The 19455-nt window shown below is 40.6% G+C and overlaps 1 protein-coding gene across 8 annotated transcripts in view; it reads left to right on the top strand.

The window, feature by feature from the left end:
- Positions 1-19455, top strand: part of adamtsl3 (ADAMTS-like 3) — a 159167-nt gene that overhangs the window by 71121 nt on the left and 68591 nt on the right. For all 8 annotated transcript variants that reach the window (XR_007937122.1, XR_002596633.2, XR_007937121.1 and 5 more), the window contains 4 exons: positions 401-528; positions 8425-8470; positions 16166-16402; positions 18442-18568. Coding sequence is in view for 5 of the 8 variants with exons in the window: in XM_022213933.2 (XP_022069625.2) it covers positions 401-528; positions 8425-8470; positions 16166-16402; positions 18442-18568 (538 nt within the window). In the remaining 3 variants the exon portion in view is untranslated. The remainder of the gene's footprint in view (positions 1-400; positions 529-8424; positions 8471-16165; positions 16403-18441; positions 18569-19455) is intronic.

The following is a 19455-nucleotide window of genomic DNA, read 5'->3' as shown; positions in this document are numbered from 1 at the left end:
TTCATAGCAGTCCACGCAAAAGTTGCATAGCTATTTCACCTGAAAACAAAAAAGTCCACTTCATGGTGGCACCAGAGGAAGTAAGTCGGCTCTGCCACACATACAGTTATCTTAAAATGGCAACTTTGAGGAAAGGATATCTTGTTTTGTTAAATATCTGTTTTGCCCTGTTTTTTGTGGAGCATCTGTATTGATTTTACAGTAGATGCCTCATGACATGGAGCTATTAAGGATACAATGATTGTGTTCCTGTCTGTATGAGAATACCAAGTGTGAGAGCTAGACATTTATTGAAGTGTGCATTGGCTCTATTTGATAGAACTTGAGTTGGGGCTGAAAAGATTTGCATGCTCACACACACACGTAAATCAGTAAAGTCTTTGTGTTTGTCCCTGCGTAGGCGTCCAGGACGACCCGCTCAGATGAAGACGGAGACATTGGTTGGGATGCCTGGGGTCCCTGGAGTGACTGCTCTCGAACTTGTGGAGGAGGGGCCTCCTATTCTCTACGACGCTGCCTCAGTGGAGGGTAAGCCTCGTTTGACATCTAGTCTGACTAATGGAATGTAGATTGCAGTCATAAGGCTGCCATTGGCCGATCATTTCGGTTTTCCCGCTCTTCTGCCATTTGTGTGTTGCTGTTGTCTTTGCCAACAACGACCTCAGGACAGCAAACAAATGCAGCAAAAATGAAACTGAAAGTTTTTGATAATGCAGAGGTCTGGGTGATTATGAGATCTGTGTATTCTGCTCACTTATCTTATTATATGTACAGAAAAAAACTTTGAACGTTACACTGACATCTGTATTAACTTTAATGACCAAACCTACATCACAGCCATGACTATATCACCATCAGCTCAAAGTGAGCAACTGCTTTACAGCCCAAAGACCCATGAGTGCCTCCAAATTCTCCTGTGTTATTGTATTTCATTATTGAAAGGGTTTTTCAGAATTTGCTCCACGAAAATACAATTTCACCTATCTGCTGGCATATGATACAACCTGATACACCTGTCCTGTAGACATGTCAGATGATGAAAAAGTTCTCACAACTTATGTTGGATGCATTTGCATGTCTTATTCAATTCAATTAATTTTTTTGTATATAGTGCTAATTCACACGTCATCTCACAGCACTTCACATACTATATACCAAGAACAGAGAACCCAACAATCCAGAGTTGTCTTTGGAATCTCTATGCAGTCAGCGATGGTGGGAGGAATTAAAAAGTAAATAAAAATCTGTTCAAAAGGGAGGAAAAAACACCCTCAGACAGTACCAGGCACAGGGAAGGTGGCCTCATGGGTGAGAGTGGGAATGAGCGAGGTGAGGGACTTTATCAAAATGAAGGAACATTAATTGACAGTATCAGTTTTGACTTCTGCTTTTGATTTAGTGTGTTGATGAAAATATGCATTAGTTAGTTGCATTTCAGTCATTTTATTTTATATCTTTTAAAAAATGTGGTTTAGGCCACAAAGGCATTTTTTTTTGAAAATAGAATTTGCATAAGCACAGCTCCCCATGACAGGGAAGCAACTCATTCAGAAGATGAACTTAATTGTTCACTAAAATCCTGTTTCCTGTCTGCGTTCAGTTCACAGCAAATGTTTAAAAAAAACACCCATACAGTTATGCAACAGTTATTTGGAAGGAACTTTAAATCGAGGGTTATCAAACTCATTTTAGTTCAGGGGCCACGTTTAGCCCAATTTGATCTCAAATGACCATTAAAATCAGAGCATAACAACCCATAAACAATGACAACTTACATTTTTGTCCTTTTGTTTTAGTGCAAAAAAAAAAAAAACAATTCTGAAAATGTTCACATTCTTTTACCAAAACATCATGAACAACTTGAAATTTCTTCAGGAACAAAAAGTGCAGTTTCAACAATATTATGCCTCAGTTTATCACTTACATGTGACAACTTACAGATCACAGAGCATCTACAAAGGAACAAAACATTTAGTCACAGGTATCTGAAACTGAACGAAATAGTATTTTACGAATTTTATGATCAAAACAACTTTTCAAGATCTACAATTTATTTAAAATTTACGTTTATTTCCACGTCCGTGTAGTAGTACTGACTACCTGAACTGACACACAACACAAACTAAATGGGAACTATTAAGGATAAGGTTAAGTTATGCTCTTGCTTTGTAAATGTGTAAAATATATATATAAAAATACATCAAACTTGTGGCAGTACAGTGGACAAATTTGAAATTGCTCTTATTTTTTATTGAAAAATTGCACTTATTGTTGTCTCTGTAACTTTGCAAAGTCATCCCATAGGCTGGATTGAACCCTCTGGGGAGCCAGTTTTGGTCCGTGGGCCGTATGTTTGTCACCCCTGCTTTAGATGAAGTGCTGTCATTAACCCTGAAACTGACTCATTCCTTGTGACAGCACGGTGAAAGATTGAAGGACTGTAAATAATGTCAATGTTACATCCACATAACCTGTATTACGTTAGCATATGTCTGACTTTAAAGGACCATTCTACTTCACTGTAGCTTAGTTTGACTTATTTTCATAGTTTTGGACATTATTTCAAACAGCTCTGACGTTGTACCTGGCATAACTCGTCAGATTTGGAAATAAGGCAGTCACTAAAAAGAGGCTTCAGGGAAGGAGAGGGCTGGAAAATTGAGTCCAGACTTTTCTACATGCAGTTGTGGATGGGATAGTGGAAAGTCAGGGAGCTGGTGTCTGGGCTCAGTGTGTTCTCAGTCTTCCTTACATGGATAAATCCATCAAGTGTGTAAGTATCAAATCCTCCTGTTTTTAAAACCCACACTTGGGCTGTCAGTCTGTCTCCGCTCGACTGTTTGTTATGCAGCGTTGCTTGTACAGGAAGTCATCACAGTCTATCTATTCCTGACTGTTCTAGGGCATCATTCTATAGCCTTTTGGCAATGCATTTGTTTTCATTATATCTCGCCGCTGATGACAGACAGATGTTGATGAGTCTTGAAAGAACATGTCAACTGAGCCTGAACGTCCGGACACTTGCTTTCCATTTTACATCCACTTTAGTAAAACTGGTCACAGGTTTGTTTCTCTCAGGACCTTATGGTATTTATATTGTATTGCTCTTCAGTGAAGGAAGGATGCAGATTTGTTTTAAGAGTCTGAGCTTTCTTGATGTTTAATTTCCTGCATGAGTCAAACTCTGCAGTTCATTTAATAAAACTTCATGGCATAATTTATTATATCCCATTCCTTTCAAGATTAGATCCACTTAATGACTTCAGGGTTTGTTTTTATTAATCTTTGTGTGGAAGGAGAGACAAGATTATTTGACCGTTTTCAGACTAATGGGTGAATGTTGCGGCCTCTGGTGGCCGTGTGTTTAGAATTGAAATTATACAGCCTGGGTGTCTGGATGGCTCCTGGAGAGTGAATTGATTATAGTTGGCCAAAGGCTGAGCTCCAGATCACACCTGGCACTCTTCAGGAGTGATTAGCCCAGAGCTCCAAGCCTCCTCCCAGCTCTGGTTCTCCACACCTGTCAACTTGCCAGATTGGTTTGCCACCACAACTCCTCCTCCCATAAGACCCCAGCAATCACCACACATGAGTATATCTACAACCAAAACTCTCATGCTGTGTGTCCACTAGATGCGTTTTTCCCGCACGTAAATGCACCGCATCTGAAAATTGCACAGATGGTGGACGGTCATTAGCAGACCACAACATTGTCACATGGCAGAGCTTCACCTTCTGCGGGACACTTCATAGTCAGGTGACAACGCTTTCAGTTTGACGGTCCAGCAGATGGGTCGGATAAACAAAGCGGCTCAGCCGCAAACTTCCTAATTTTATTTCGAAAACGCTTATGCGAAAAATATTTTTGAAAGCATTTGAGGCGAGAAACAAGCTGTGTGGTAGCTGAATCGGTGATTGTATTGTTTTAGTTCACTGACTGCTAGTTTAGACACTTGACTAAAGTTTTGTGATGTGTCGGATCTCTGCACGCTTCATCAAATTTGCATAAAGTAGAAGTGAGCTGCGGCCCACTCCAGGTGAACATACCGGATAGCAGCTGGAAACACACCGCAACCGGACCAGTATGCACCATGCTCTGGAATCAGCAGGTAATTTAATCAGACTGACGTATCAAGTGTGAACAGCATACAGTAATCTATCAAAATGTGATCTTCAAAATACTTTTGGAAATGGTCAACTGACCAAAATCACTTGAAGGCACTATGAAGTCTGCAAGGTCAAAAATGAACACAGGAGTGATGTCTGAGCAACTGAAGGCCTCATTCTCATTGACTGAGGTTAACTTCCTTCATCTGGAGAACACTGAACAGCAATGGTATATGGTTAAGTCGACTGCACTTGTGTAGCACTTCTTTACTTTTACAGGATGCAGAGCGCTTCATATTGTTTTGCTTCATTACCCCATTCATAGACACTCACACACCACTGGCAGTGTAGTTGTTACTGGTTTGTAAGGAAGCAACTTTGGGTTCAGCGTCTTGCCCAAAATGCACTTTGTGTAAGATTCCATTGCATGCGAGGGACCTAGAAATTGACCTGCATACCCTGCAATTAGAAGTCAGGGAGAATAGAGTTAATGTTTTAGAAAAGGCAAACTCCTTATCATAATGTATTAGAAATGTTGTGGAAGAAGCTTAAACAAGCAGTTAGAGGAGAAAACTCACCAACAATCCAGAGTTGGAACTAGGGCTGAGCGATAAATCAAACTAATTTGATTAATTAGTGTTTTTAAAACCTGACTATTTGAAAATTTGCCAAATCGTAAAATCGAGGCGAGCTTAAATATTATAACAATGGAGATTCTTCTTCTGTCTTTCACGACTTGTGCACTGGCGTTTGCTTCCGCCTCTCATCTCCTTCTGCCAAAACACTCACACCCCCATCATGATGGACAGAACAGCAGACGAAGAGTTGGTCGCGAGAAAAGGGCCTCATGTTACATCGATTATATGGAAGTGGTTCGGCTTTGACAAGACTGACACAGAGCAAACTACAGTCATGTGCAAGGTTTGCAAAAGTACTGTGAAAACGAAGAGTAGCAGCACAACTAACCTCTTTCAGCACCTCCGGCAGAGGCATCCTAAAGAATGGGAAGAGTGCTCACAGCTACGGGAGTGCAGCATGGCTAGCACTAGCCATAGCAAACAGACTGCGAAGAAACAACAAAAATCGATTAAAATCGTAATCGTCTAAGATGACTAAAAAAATCAAGATTTTATTTTTTGCCCATATCGTCCAGCCCGAGTTGAAACTATATTGCATGGATGAATGTGCTAAAAGTTCTCCAAACTGATGCAGGACTGATCAACAACTACTTTTGTCACAGATATATAATACAGTGAACCCTCGAACCCGCGATAGGCGAAATCCGTGAAGTAGTCAGCTTTATTTTTTTACAGATATTATACAATACTGTACTTGGGGGAGTGCTGCAGCTGCAGCCAGGTGGATGCCGCGGCGTACTTGTGCCTCAGAGAGCGGGCCTGGCTGAATCAACTGGAGCGGTCGGGGGTGGGGAAGGCTCGCGCCCGCACTCCTCTCCTAGGGAACGCGGCTGCGGTGGCCAGAGACGGCTGGGGACCACGTCCACTGTCCGGTTGACGGCGGGGGAAAATAATAAGGCTGCTCCGTCTTTCAGGGTGTCTCACTACATGGAGACCAAGGAGAGAAATAATCCAGCACTCCACAGCAGGCAGCGCTGGCCTGTATGGCAGAGGATAGGCGCAGAGACTGTTAACGTTGGTCAGTCCCTTACCCAATCAGGATGCAGAACACAATGCACTGTTTAAAAAAAGCATTAAAAAAAACTGCGCTAAAAAAATCCGTGAAACAGCGAAGCCATGAAAGGTGAACCGCATTATAGCGAGGGTTCACTGTACTGTATATTTTTCCTCAATAAATAAGCAAGTATAATAATTTTCTTCTTATTTTGTTTAACTGGATTCTCTTTGTCTTTTATGAAAGTCTGCTAATCTTTCAAGTCATGCAGAAATACAGATGGTTATAAAAGTTTACAAAATTCCAAGTAAGCAAATGCTTTCATATACATTATGACATGAAAGTAAATGATTCAAATGTCGTTCTTTATCAATACATAAACATGTCTAGATAGCTTTCTTCTCTCTTCTCCTGTTTCCAGTGTAAACTAGCAGTTTTCTTAAAGCCTTCACCACTGCCTCTTCACAAAAAAACAACAATCAAATATGTCCAGTAAAGAGGTACTAAATGACATTAGTAATGAATAAAAACCTATATCGAACTCTACATTGGATTTTGGGCTCACAGCACATCCTTGCTCAATAATATCAGAAGCAAAAGAGACAAAATGCACACAAGAGAACAGAAATGGAAAAACGATTGTACTCTTTGGAAATAATGTTGACCTAACTCCAAAATTCTTTTTAAAAGCCATCATGCCAACAATGCGACCCCATGAACATTACATACAAACAAAAGCAGAGACCAAGCTAGATCCTATTTGTTTCTACCAAACCGACACATCTCTGGAAGTCTCTGGAGTCCTGTAGCAGCTTTCAGCCCATCTTTAGACACTTAACTGTGTGGTTACTCACTGCTCCGACCAAACTCGTCAGCTGCCTAATATTGTAAACCTCTGTCTCTGTTGAAAATGTAATCTTATATATACATACATACATACATATACAGTGCCTTGTGAAAGTATTCGGCCCCCTTGAACTTTTCAACCTTTCGCCACATTTCAGGCTTCAAACATAAAGATGTAAAATTTTAATTTTTTGTCAAGAATCAACAACAATTGGGACACAATCGTGAAGTGGAATGAAATTTATTGGATATTTTATACTTTTTTAACAAATAAAAAAACTGAAAAGTGGGGTGTGCAATATTATTCGGCCCCTTTACTTTCAGTGCAGCAAACTCACTCCAGAAGTTCAGTGAAGATCTCTGAATGATCCAATGTTGTCCTAAATGACTGATGATGATAAATAGAATCCACCTGTGTGTAATCAAGTCTCCGTATAAATGCACCTGCTCTGTGATAGTCTCAGGGTTCTGTTTAAAGTGCAGAGAGCATCATGAAGACCAAGGAACACACCAGGCTGTCCGAGATACTGTTGTGGAGAAGTTTAAAGCCGGATTTGGATACAAAAAGATTTCCCAAGCTTTAAACATCTCAAGGAGCACTGTGCAAGCAATCATATTGAAATGGAAGGAGTATCAGACCACTGCAAATCTACCAAGACCCGGCCGTCCCTCTAAACTTTCACCTCCAACAAGGAGAAAACTGATCAGAGATGCAGCCAAGAGACCCATGATCACTCTGGATGAACTGCAGAGATCTACAGCTGAGGTGGGAGAGTCTGTCCATAGGACAACAATCAGTCGTACACTGCACAAATCTGGCCTTTATGGAAGAGTGGCAAGAAGAAAGCCATTTCTCAAAGATATCCATAAAAAGGCTCGTTTGAAGTTTGCCACAAGCCACCTGGGAAACACACCAAACATGTGGAAGAAGGTGCTCTGGTCAGATGAAACCAAAATGGAACTTTTTGGCCACAATGCAAAACGATATGTTTGGCGTAAAAGCAACACAGCTCATCACCCTGAACACACCATCCCCACTGTCAAACATGGTGGTGGCAGCCTCATGGTTTGGGCCTGCTTTTCTTCAGCAGGGACAGGGAAGATGGTTAAAATTGATGGGAAGATGAATGGAGCCAAATACAGGACCATTCTGGAAGAAAACCTGTTGGAGTCTGCAGAAGACCTGAGACTGGGACGGAGATTTATCTTCCAACAGGACAATGATCCAAAACATAAAGCCAAATCTACAATGGAATAGTTCACAAATAAACGTATCCAGGTGTTAGAATGGCCAAGTCAAAGTCCAGACCTGAATCCAATGGAGAATCTGTGGGCAGAGCTGAAGACTGCTGTTCACAAACGCTCTCCATCCAACCTCACTGAGCTCGAGCTGTTTTGCAAGGAAGAATGGGCAAGAATTTCAGTCTCTCGATGTGCAAAACTGATAGACTGCAGCTGTAATTGCAGCAAAAGGTGGCGCTACAAAGTATTAATGCAAGGGGGCCGAATAATATTGCACACCCCACTTTTCAGGTTTTTATTTGTTAAAGTTTAAAATATCCAATAAATTTCATTCCACTTCATGATTGTGTCCCACTTGTTGTTGATTCTTGACAAAAAATTAAAATTTTATATCTTTTGTTTGAACCCTGAAATGTGGCGAAAGGTTGAAAAGTTCAAGGGGGCTGAATACTTTCACAAGGCACTGTGTATGTATGTATGTATATGTATGTGTGTATGTGTATATATATATATATATATATATATATATATATATATATACGTACACACACACACAGTGGTTTTCATCGATATGTTTTTTTTTTCCTTGCTTTGTAGAAGCTGTGATGGCAAAAACATCCGCTACAGAACCTGCAGTAACACGGTGAGTCTGATCTTGATTGCCTTTTGTTAACATTAGTTGATACATTGACGTATTTGTTTGGAGAGAGAGACTGTCTGAAATGATTTTTCTTTCAGTTCCACAGTCACAACTTTCTGAAGTTAATGCTTTACTTGGCTCGAAAGACATGGTCCTTTAATGAAAAAAAAAACAAAACAGATTAGTAGTTTTAACGAGTGCCTCAAAACATCTACTGTATGGAACTTTGTACTAGTTCAAACAGGCATGGAGTCAGGGTGTCATCAGTCCCACCCACCCACTTATTGTGCTTTACAACTGAGGCAGTGTTCATTCATGCTGCCTGCTCCACTCTCACCACATCACTGGTACACCAACCTCTGAAGATCTGCCAATCTCTCCATCCTACCCAACCTCCTACTTTCAGTTTCATAACTCTTGAAATTTTACAAAGAGGGCTACAGCACACCTCTGCATCTGCTCTGTTCGGTCAGTAGAAGAGGAGGAAGAGCCATCTGGAAGCAGTGCACATCTTGTCTGTCATCTCAACAAGCTCCAAGCTTGAACTGCTCATTCAAAGACACACTTTCTAAATGTCTTTATGTTCAACTGACAACATGTGCAGGAATTGTGACTCTCGCTCAGTGGGAGCAGCAAGGATTTCTAGTGACGGTATCTTCGAATCATAAAGGAAGAAGATCATGGTAGATGATTACAGTTTTCTTCTGCTCATAACTAGTTTTCCTCGTCTTAGTAACTACTTCAGATTTAGTTAATGGTTGTAGTTCTAGGTTCTTCTCCCCTACCGCATATCAGATGTCACCGGATCAGGTTCAGGCTGACAAAATCAAAATGTCAAAAGTACAGTATAAAGAATGAGACAAAACACTGTTACACAACTTTAACAGGGCACTGCTAACGTCAGTTTGCAGGTAATAAGTAGCTGATCAGCTGCAGCACACTGAAATGTAAACTTATCTTCAAATGTCTCCTTGATCCATTAAAATGGTATGAGGCATTGCACACTAAAGCAGTTTAGTCTGAATTTATTGTCGAGATTTTATCACGTCCAGTTGGAAGTATTCCCAGGATAATATGCATCCCTGCTCTCGACTTCCCACATGGAGTCCAAGTCTGTCTGAACTAAAGACTCTGTTTAGTGAGCCCTATATAGACATCTGAAGGATATGTAGGCTGGTAGAGTATTACTGAGTGAAGCTGTGTGTCAGACTGGATATGTCCAGAAAAGTTCACAGAGAGGAGAACAGAGGTTAGCGTGTGCAAAACAGCAGAACCAGAGCTGAGCTGAGCTAGCCTGAATCTATTAACAGATTTTAGGGAAGCACCCCACTGATGCTAGCTACTGAAACCAGAGGTGATGTGACACCTATATCTCATTTATTGCTCATAATTAATTTTAACCCCTCGACGCATATTGTCATGAATTCGCAACAAACCACTTTCATTCAGACTGCAGCTGAGATAGCATATCCTTTCCCCCCAGTGCCTGTTTGTGCATATTCAGTATGTACCTTGCAATCTTTTACAAGCACCAGTTTCACGTAGGACCAGTCAGAGTGGGACCTAATTATTATATCTGTTATTATCATTATTATTATATATCTGTTCTATGTGTAGTAGACAAATAACAATTTCCACTTATTTTTGCATCAGCTGGAAAGCAAAAACACAGATTTTTTAAATAAATTTAATTGTAAATAAATTAAGTTTAAGAGGTTAAAGACCAGTCTGACAATGTCCAACTAGTGATTCTTAGTACAACTGCAGCTGCTCTGTTTGTCTGTGAGGGTGAAACAATGTCTGGATGTGGTTATTGTTTGGATTTTAACTGCTGTTGTGGTTCAGCTGGTGGCACTATGGGTGTGATTATAAATGAGTATGTTTTTTTTTTTTTTAAATCCATTTCTGTGATCGCAACGGCTGAAATAATGAGTAGATTAGTCATGCTGTTTCAATCAGCAAGAGCAGGATAATAGAAGATCTGAATGCATTGTACCAGCTTTCTTCTTTGGATGATGAAATATATACATTACAGCCAGGGAGAGGGTTACTAAAATAAGTCATAAAACTTTGTTTTGACAACTTGTAAATTAACATTAAGTTCTTGATAGCAATCTGCTGTGAAATGATTGGCAATCAGGAGAAATGCCAGGCTTGGGTCCAGCATTTCTCAGTTCTACATAGGCTCAGGTCGACGGGTTCAGTTCTAGGTGGCAAATTTAAGCCTTGTCTTGTTCCCAACACATTACACTGCTTAGTCATACCCCTCGGTGTCATATTTGAATGCATTGGGACTATTTAGCACCATTTAATGTAACTTTTCTGTCATTTTTACTACACAGGATAGTTAGATAGACCGAGAAGAAGGCTTTGTAACGTGCTTAATGTTGTGTAAGTGTATATTTTAGACTAAATCTTTGTTTTCCCCTAACTTTGTCCAAACAGTGAGACAAAAGAAACTTCAATCACACAATTAAACAACACCAAGTGGGAAAAAAATATTGGTCCAGTACAGGACACAAACCACAGTCTGCTGGGTGAAAGTCCTGTGACCAATATCACCTCAACCCCTTCAGTCTACTTGTGATGTTCTTTTAAACAGGAAGACTCCTACATGTTTAATATCTAACATTAACACAGGAGACAATGATGTCAAAGGTCACTTTGTGCATTTCTTTGAGACGTAAGCAGCTTTGACCAGCTGTGGTGTTTGATACCCTAGGAAAGAAAAGGGGTTGTTTTTGGGCCATTTTGGCTTTGGGCAAAAAATTTTAGACTCATGAAAACCTCTGTTGCTGACTTACTGGTCTAACTTATCATTTCAAACAGACTTTTGCATCCTTTGGCCAACAAGAATGTTTCCTGAAAGCAAAGACATTGTCAAAACCTGTTGTTCATGATGATCATAATCTTTCTAGTTGTTTTAATGACCTACCATTAACTATAGTGTGAATGGTGAGGGACCACAGAATGTTGTGGTATTGATTACACACTATAATTTGTCAGACCTACTGTCAATCATTTTTACATGAATATGCAATAATGCACACTCCTAATTCACAGTGGGGAATCAGTGCTTTAAGGTATATCTACACTGCTCAAAAAATTAAAGGAACACTTTGAAAATACATCATATCTCAATACAGGGAAAAACAAACTGGATATTAGCATTGATATGGACTGGATAATGTGTTAGGAATGAAAAGTGCCACATTGTTTGATGGGAATGAAAATTATCAACCCCCCAGGAGGGCTAAATTCAAAACACCCCAAAATCAAAGTGAAAAACTGATGTGGCAGGCTAGCCCATCTTGCTGAAATTCCTTGGCAGCAACTCAAAATGGTATTCAGTAGTTTGTATGGCCTCCATGTGATTGTATGCATGACCAACGATGCCGGGACAAGCTCTAAATGAGACAACAGATGGTGTCCTGGGGTATCTCCTCCCAGAACTGGACCAGGGCATCACTAAACTCCTGGACAGTCTGAGGAGCAACCTGATGGTGTCGGATGGAACAAAACATAATGTTCCAAAGGTGTTCTGTTGGATTCAGGTCAGGTGAGCGTGGGGGCCAGCTAATGGTATCAGTTCCTTCATCCTCCAGGAACTGCATGAGTTCTCTTACCACATAAGACTGGGCATTGTCGTGCACCAGAAGGAATCCAGGACCACTGCACCATTGTAGGGTCTGACAATGGGTCAAAGGATTTCATTCTGATACCTAAAGGCAGTCAGAATGCCATTGTCCAGCCTGTAGAGGTCTGTATGTCCCGCCATGGATATGCCTCCCCACACCATCACTGACCCACCACCAAACCGGTCACACTGAACAATGTTACAGGCAGCATAACGTTCTCCACAGCTTCTCCAGATCCTTTCATGTCTGTCACATGTGCTCAGGGTGAACCTGCTCTCATCTGTGAAAAGCACAGAGCACCAGTGGTGGACTTGCAAATTCATGTGTTCTATGGTAAATGCCAGCCGAGCTCCACGGTGCCAGTCAGCGAGCACAGTGGGCACTAGAGGACGCTGGGCCCTCAGACCACACTCATTACATCTCTTTCTGATTGTTTGATCAGAGACATTCACACCAGTGGTCTGCTGGAGGTCATTTTGTGGAGCTATTGCAGTGCTCATCCTGTTCCTCCTTGCACAAAGGTGCAGATACCTGTCCTGCTGGTCTGTTAAGGACCTTCAACAGCCCTGTCAAGCTCTCCCAGACTAACTGCCGGTCTCCTGGAATCTCCTCCGTGCGCTTGAGAATGTGCTGGGAGACACAGCAAACCTTCTGGCAATGGCACGCATTGATGTTCCATCCTGGAGGAGTTGGACTGTCTGTGCAACCTCTGTAGGGTCCAGGTATCGCCTCATGCTACCAGTAGTGACACTTACCCTAGCCAAATGCAAAACTAGTGAAAAACAGTCAGAAAAGATTAGGAAAGAAAAAAATGTCAGTGGCCTTCACCTGTAAACTCATTCCTGTTTTGGGGGTTGTCTCATTGTTACCCCTCGAGTGCATCTGTTGTTAATTTTATGAACACCAAAGCAGCTGAAACTGACCTAAAAGCCCCTCAGTTACTTACTTGACCAGATCAGTATCCCACGTTTCACTGATTTGATGCAATACTTAGATTAAAAAGTGTTCCTTTATTTTTTTTGAGCAGTGTATTAAAGATCGTCCAACCAATTTCAAATTTGATCACTTGACCATTGGTGGCAACTGTTTGTGCACATGACTTTTTCAGGTCAGGGATCAATATTTAAATGTAGCAGATACATGCACTTCGAATCCATGTGTGCCATCCTTTGTATTTGTGTCTTTTTTATGAAGTCCTTCATTTGTTTAAATGACAAAGCTGATCCAGACTCAAGGGACTCAGTGGAGACTGATTACTGACTACAGCTCAGTGGGGCAGACAATGACATTGAACATTTAGTCAGAGGTAACCAGCCATGACAAGCTGCTGTCAGACTTTATAGTCCTTTGAGAGAGTTCCTGTGTGGGTTGTGTTGTACCTGGAGCAACCCTACTACAGCGCTCTGGTGTATGTTTGCACAGGAGAATGCCATAATATAGCTACTATGCTATTGTACTATATATTGTGTTGAAAAGTTCTGCTTGTCAGCCCTAAACATATTTTGATTACAGCATTTATTTGTGAGAAGTTATGTTTACTTACACTTCAGAGGAATAAATCTCGTTGATGTAGAATTTGTCAGACTTGTGGATTCTACCAGTGACTATCTGTGAGAACTGCACCCATCCTGTGTTCTGCTGTTAATACTAATTCTGCAGCTGCATTGTGACTGGTAAAATAGCCACAGTATCAAACATGACTTTAAGAAAATAAAAAATCTACCAACACTTCTCAGTTCTGTCTTATTTGGTTAAGAAGAAAAGAATGAAGATAATTATGGTTACCAGGGAAAAAGATGAGAATTTCCACAGCGTCCAGGTGATAATCAACTGACCAGAGCCCAGTTTGAGCATTATACACTCTGGCCCCTGACTCATCATAATCTTTCATCATAATCTTTATTCCAGACTCAAAATGGTCCATAAAATTACATACAAATACAAATTTAAAAAAACAAACAAACAAAAAAAAACAACAACAACCAAAAAAAAAAAAAAAAAAACACTACACATGTAAACTATATAAACAGTCTCTCCAGTGTCTCCAGAGCACAGAAGTGTACCGGACACTGCTCTGCCCAGGTTTGACAAAGGCTTGAATAACTTTATTATCAGAATCCATGAGTCGCTTAGAGAACTTAAAAATAAAATTTCTAATAACAACATTCAGTGTTCTGACATTATTATGCACAAACAACTGGCTCGCACTGGTCCACCGAGGGACCTTCATTAAAAGCCTAAAGGCATCATTGTATGCCACATGCAACTTTTTAAATTTGGCTTTTGTGTAGCCACACCACAAATGGGCAGTATAAAGTGGTGTGCAAAAGGCTTTAAACAAAGCAACTTTAACATTACGTGTACACGATCCAAATTTTCTAAGGAGTATATTAGCTTGTGCATACAATTTACAATACTGCCTTTGAATATCATCATCATCAGACAGGTCGTTCCTGATGATATGACCAAGGTATTTTACCTTTTCCACCACAGAAAGCTCCTCTCCTGCCAGATAGAATGTAGGAAAAACAGCTTTACTCTGCTCTTGAGCCCTCACAACCATCACCACACTCTTTTTAGAATTAAACTTTATGTCATACTGCTCACCATACTCTGAGCAGACCTTGAGCAGTTGCTGCAGGCCAGCAGAATAGGGGGACATGATGACCAAGTCATCTGCATAGAGTAGGTGGTTCAAAAGTCTCTCCCCCACCATGCAACCAGTTTTACAGTTATTTAACCTCACAGAGAGATCATCCATGTAGAGGTTAAAAAGCATAGGGGACAAGATCCCACCCTGCCTCACTCCATTGGTCACATGAAAAGGCTCAGAGATTGCGCTTCCCCATCTGACCTGCACTGTTTGGTGCGTGTACCAAAAGTGTAAGACCCGAATTAAAAAATCAGGAATTTTACATTGTTGGAGCTTTTCAAACAGCTTGCAGTGGTTGATTCGGTCAAAGGCCTTAGAAGCATCTAAGAAGCACAGGTGCATGGTGGAGTTCTGCCTTCTATACTGACTTACTGCCTCTTTCAGGGCATAAATGCACATGTCTGTTCCATGGTGTGTCTTAAAACCAAATTGCTCATCTGAAATGACAACATGCCTCTGTAATCGAATCAGCAGAACACTTTCAAAAACCTTTGAAAAGACAGTAGCCAGGGCAATAGGCCTATAGTTGTCCACATTTGTGATTCTCCCAGTTTTATGACTCTGAGCTGAGTTCTACTCAAGGTTTTTTCCTTGCCACTGTCACCTTAGGGCTTGTTCTGCAGGTTCAGGCGTATCGGTTTTGTAAAGCATCTTGAGACAGTGAGACTGGTAACTCGCATTATATAACTAAAGTTGAACTGAATTGACATCAACTTCTGATCTCTGATGCCTTTTGTCATGTGGTGATGAGCCATGTAGTGTTGGGCAGAATTGCAAGTTTAGTCTAATATTTAATCACAGATGTCAGTGTTTAAGATTTTAATTGGCATGTGCCTTTTAAGAAGAGATACTGGCCTGACTGTTTATGCACAGGAAATTAAAAAAATATATATTTAAGCATTTTCAGTACAATGTTTTGGTTGTAGCACACAGGATGTATCATTTTGTGATGTTACTGGTTGATTTGTTACTTGTAAACTCCACTTGGAACAAGCACATCTTCAAATATTTGTAAGTTTGATTGGAAATGACACACACAAATCTTGCAATAATATTCTTTATATGAGAGAAAACAAATAATGTAACTTACGGTTTGAGCAGCAGATTTGATGAAGCTCGGAACTCATTTGTAGAACTGCTATATCAGTCCACGTGATCATGTTAAAATCAGAATTTGTGGGAAAAAATTCCCAGAACAATAGGTTGTGTCTATAGGTTAAAAAAAAAGCCTATGGTGTGATCCACAAACATTGATTTGCACAGCTTTAATTGTGTCTTGTGGAGTTTTTGTCCTGTTTGTTCTAAGTGGAAGTTGTAATAACGTTCTTTAAATGCCAATAAAGTGGTGATAAAATAAATGAAAACATTATTGTGGTGACACGCTGTCTTCACTGTTCCTCTCTTCAGGACTGCCCTGTGGAGTCAGGTGATTTCCGTGCCCAGCAGTGTTCAGCCCACAATGACATCAAGTACCAGGGTGTCACTTATGAGTGGGTCCCAGCACCTTATGACTCCTCTGCACCTTGTGCACTGCGGTGCCAAGCTAAAGGTGGAGGTCTCACCATTGAACTGGCCCCTAAGGTGCTGGATGGGACACGATGCCGAGCGGACGCCTTTGACATGTGCATCAGTGGAATATGTCAGGTAAGAGGTTAAATTCTAAATAAAATCTTGTCTTGTAACTGTCATCCACCTTTGATGTGTTTAGACACATCCGTCATTTGTGTTCGTAGATACAGTGAGAAAAAAGTGGTGCAGTTTCATCAAGACAAAAACTAACAATTTGATGACTTCCCGTGACAGAGGCTCATATTTCACTTGTTTTATTATTTGGACAGTACATGCAAGGAGAAGATTTTGGACCTAATACACTAGAAAAGCGTCCTCTTCATCTAAATCATCCACTATAGCGATGACTGCAGGTCCACCCACCCAGACTGTCATCTGGTTAAGTATACAGATGACAGGTTCTCCTGTCCCTGCTCTCAGGCCCATCACACTACCACAGCTCATCACTTCATGAGTGGTGTGATAAATCTTTCCTGGAGCCAAGTGTAGAAAAGACCAAAGAGATGGTGGTGACCTTCTCCAGCAGGCAGCGGGAGCTGGCTACAGCAGCCAGTCAACCATGGGATGAAGGTAGAGATGGTGGATGAATACAAATACCTGGGCACATTTGTGATAACGCAGTCAAATTTCATCCAACACTGAGGAGATCCTCAGAAAATCTCAGCAGCTACAGTGTCTACTGAGGAAGTCCAACACTTTTGGTGTCAAGAGGACACTAATTACATTTGATTTTTCCTTAATTGATTGTGTCATGGTATTCTGTAAAACCTGCTGGTTTCAGCTTGCAAAGCACGACCTGCCTGCAGGACACTGTCAAGGTCTGCTCTAAAATCATTGGTCTGAATGAATTCAAAATATTTTTCATCCATCTACATAACCGATCAAAAGTTTTAGAATGCCCCAATTTTTTTCATTTTTTTTAAAAATTGAAATTCAAATAGTTCAAGTCCAATGAATAGCTTAATAGTTTCCATGTGTAAGATTCTTGTGTAACTTGTCTTTCTTCGACCCCTGTAGTGTTGGCACTTCCAGGTCATGTGTCTAGTTTCCACCTCCTGGTTAGGTTATCTTCCCAGCTTCCTACAGAGGTCACAATTGATCCATGTCAGCATTTGATTCCTTAGTCTTCTGTCAGTCAGTCAGTCCCTTCTCCTTAACCCTTTCCCATTCATCCTTTCGCAGTCTCTCAGTCTTCGCATTGTGAAATGAACTCATTTTTCATGTATCTGGTCTGCTGTGTTTACTGCCTGCACCTGGGTCTCTGATTTCCCATGAAGCATCTGTGTTCTTTGTAAGCCCTGCTATCTGGTGTCCTGTCCCTACCTCTGGCCAGATGTAAGCTGGGATAGACTTTTAGCCCTCAACATTGCTCTAGAGGGTAAAGTGGGTATTGCAGATGAACAGGTATTTTAACCTTTTATAAAACCTTGCGATTGTTTTTGAAGTCAAGGAAGTCTCATTTAAATGTGGTGCTGCACCAACAATTGCACCCCGTGGGGATTTTGGAAACATTGCCTGCACAGTAATTCTGGGATCACACTTAATTGTCATGCATTTGTATTACTTGAGATCGCATATAAGGCCCCTGTGACTTGAAAGAAATACTGGGATGCATCTGATTATACGTATTTCTTTCTTTTTATTCTACATGGTTTTATTCAAAGTATTCAAGTTGAATTTTATCATAGAGTATACTATATTAAGAATCCAGGTCAGGCAAAAACTGGAATAGAACACCAGTCCTCCAGACTACAGACCAACTAATGTTTATAGAATTTAAGACTCACAACTTGTGACTGTTTCAGCTCCAACCAATGACCACTGTCATAATTACAGATAACAATGCATGTTTTTTCTTATTTTTTATTAATTGATTGATAATTTAGTTTGCAATGTTAAGAAATGTGACGGAAGCAAATTTTCTAATGTATTCATCCTTATGTGATAAACCAGGTCATTGTTGGAATTACTGTTTGCTCCTCAGGTAATGAATCAGTCATTTAATTACCTTCTGTTATCGTGTGCCTTTCTTTGACTATATTACATCTGCAGCCATCGAGCCTTTTGTCAGCTGGTCAGCCTGTTAGCTCTTTGTATTGGTGATGTGTATGCAGGAGGTGGGCTGCGATCGGCAGCTTGCCAGTGGTGCCAGGGAGGATAACTGTGGCGTCTGCAGTGGCGATGGATCCACATGTCAGCTGGTACGAGGACAGGCCATACCCCACCTAACGCCAGAACAATGTACGTATCTCACCATCATCCTCAAAAGGATGTAACCCACATCATGCCTTCACTCGCTTGAGTTTCATTTCTTAGCTTCACTTTCCAGAATGCTTAACTCCGCTAATCTGTAATATTTAGGACCGTAAGTTTAAATCTGAAATACCCTTGCACCTCTTTGTGTTTACACCTCATCTGCAATGGGCTCAGCTTAGTTTTCTAGATCATTCTTGAGATATTACCTTTAGCTCAGGTCTGATTTTTTTTTTTTTTTTTTTTTGTTGCTGGGTTTGAAACTGTAAACAAATCGTGCAGTGCTGCATCTCTGACCAGTCAGGCTTAGTAATAGGCACATAACAAAGCTTTATATTTCTCTAGCTGGGACTTGTGGATCTTACCTGGCTTGGCTGTATGTCAGTCTGTGCTCAGTTGGGCACCTGCCTAAGGAGCCATCTCAGCCCTGGCTCTTTTTTTAATAGCTTTCAGCCAATCTACCATCCAGTAGATGGAGCTACACTATTCATGCATGGCCATTTTTCTTGCAGATTTTTAAAACTGAATACTGAGAGTTAAAGTCCGTAACTCTGTTTCACCTGACCCCACTGTTGCCTTGAGATTCTAGTTTTCTGCTCTTACGTGGAATTTTCAATATGTTTGGAAATGAGTTGAACCCATTTCGATCTTGGTTTTAAACTGCTTTACTGACTAACATTGCATTTTTTTTTTAGAAGAGATTAGATGAAGAAAAAAAAATACTAACATGGACATCAGCATTCATTGCTTGATTTCTTGAATGTTACTAAATACACAAACCCACCAGTAATTACATAAATACTTAAAGGTCACATAAAACTTTAAATTTCATGTTAAAAGCAAACACACACAGATGGATATCACTGTCTGTACTC

Source organism: Acanthochromis polyacanthus, chromosome 2 (genome assembly GCF_021347895.1).
Source record: "Acanthochromis polyacanthus isolate Apoly-LR-REF ecotype Palm Island chromosome 2, KAUST_Apoly_ChrSc, whole genome shotgun sequence".
NCBI classification, from domain to species: domain Eukaryota; kingdom Metazoa; phylum Chordata; class Actinopteri; family Pomacentridae; genus Acanthochromis; species Acanthochromis polyacanthus.
This window is presented reverse-complemented; position numbering and strand designations above follow the sequence as displayed.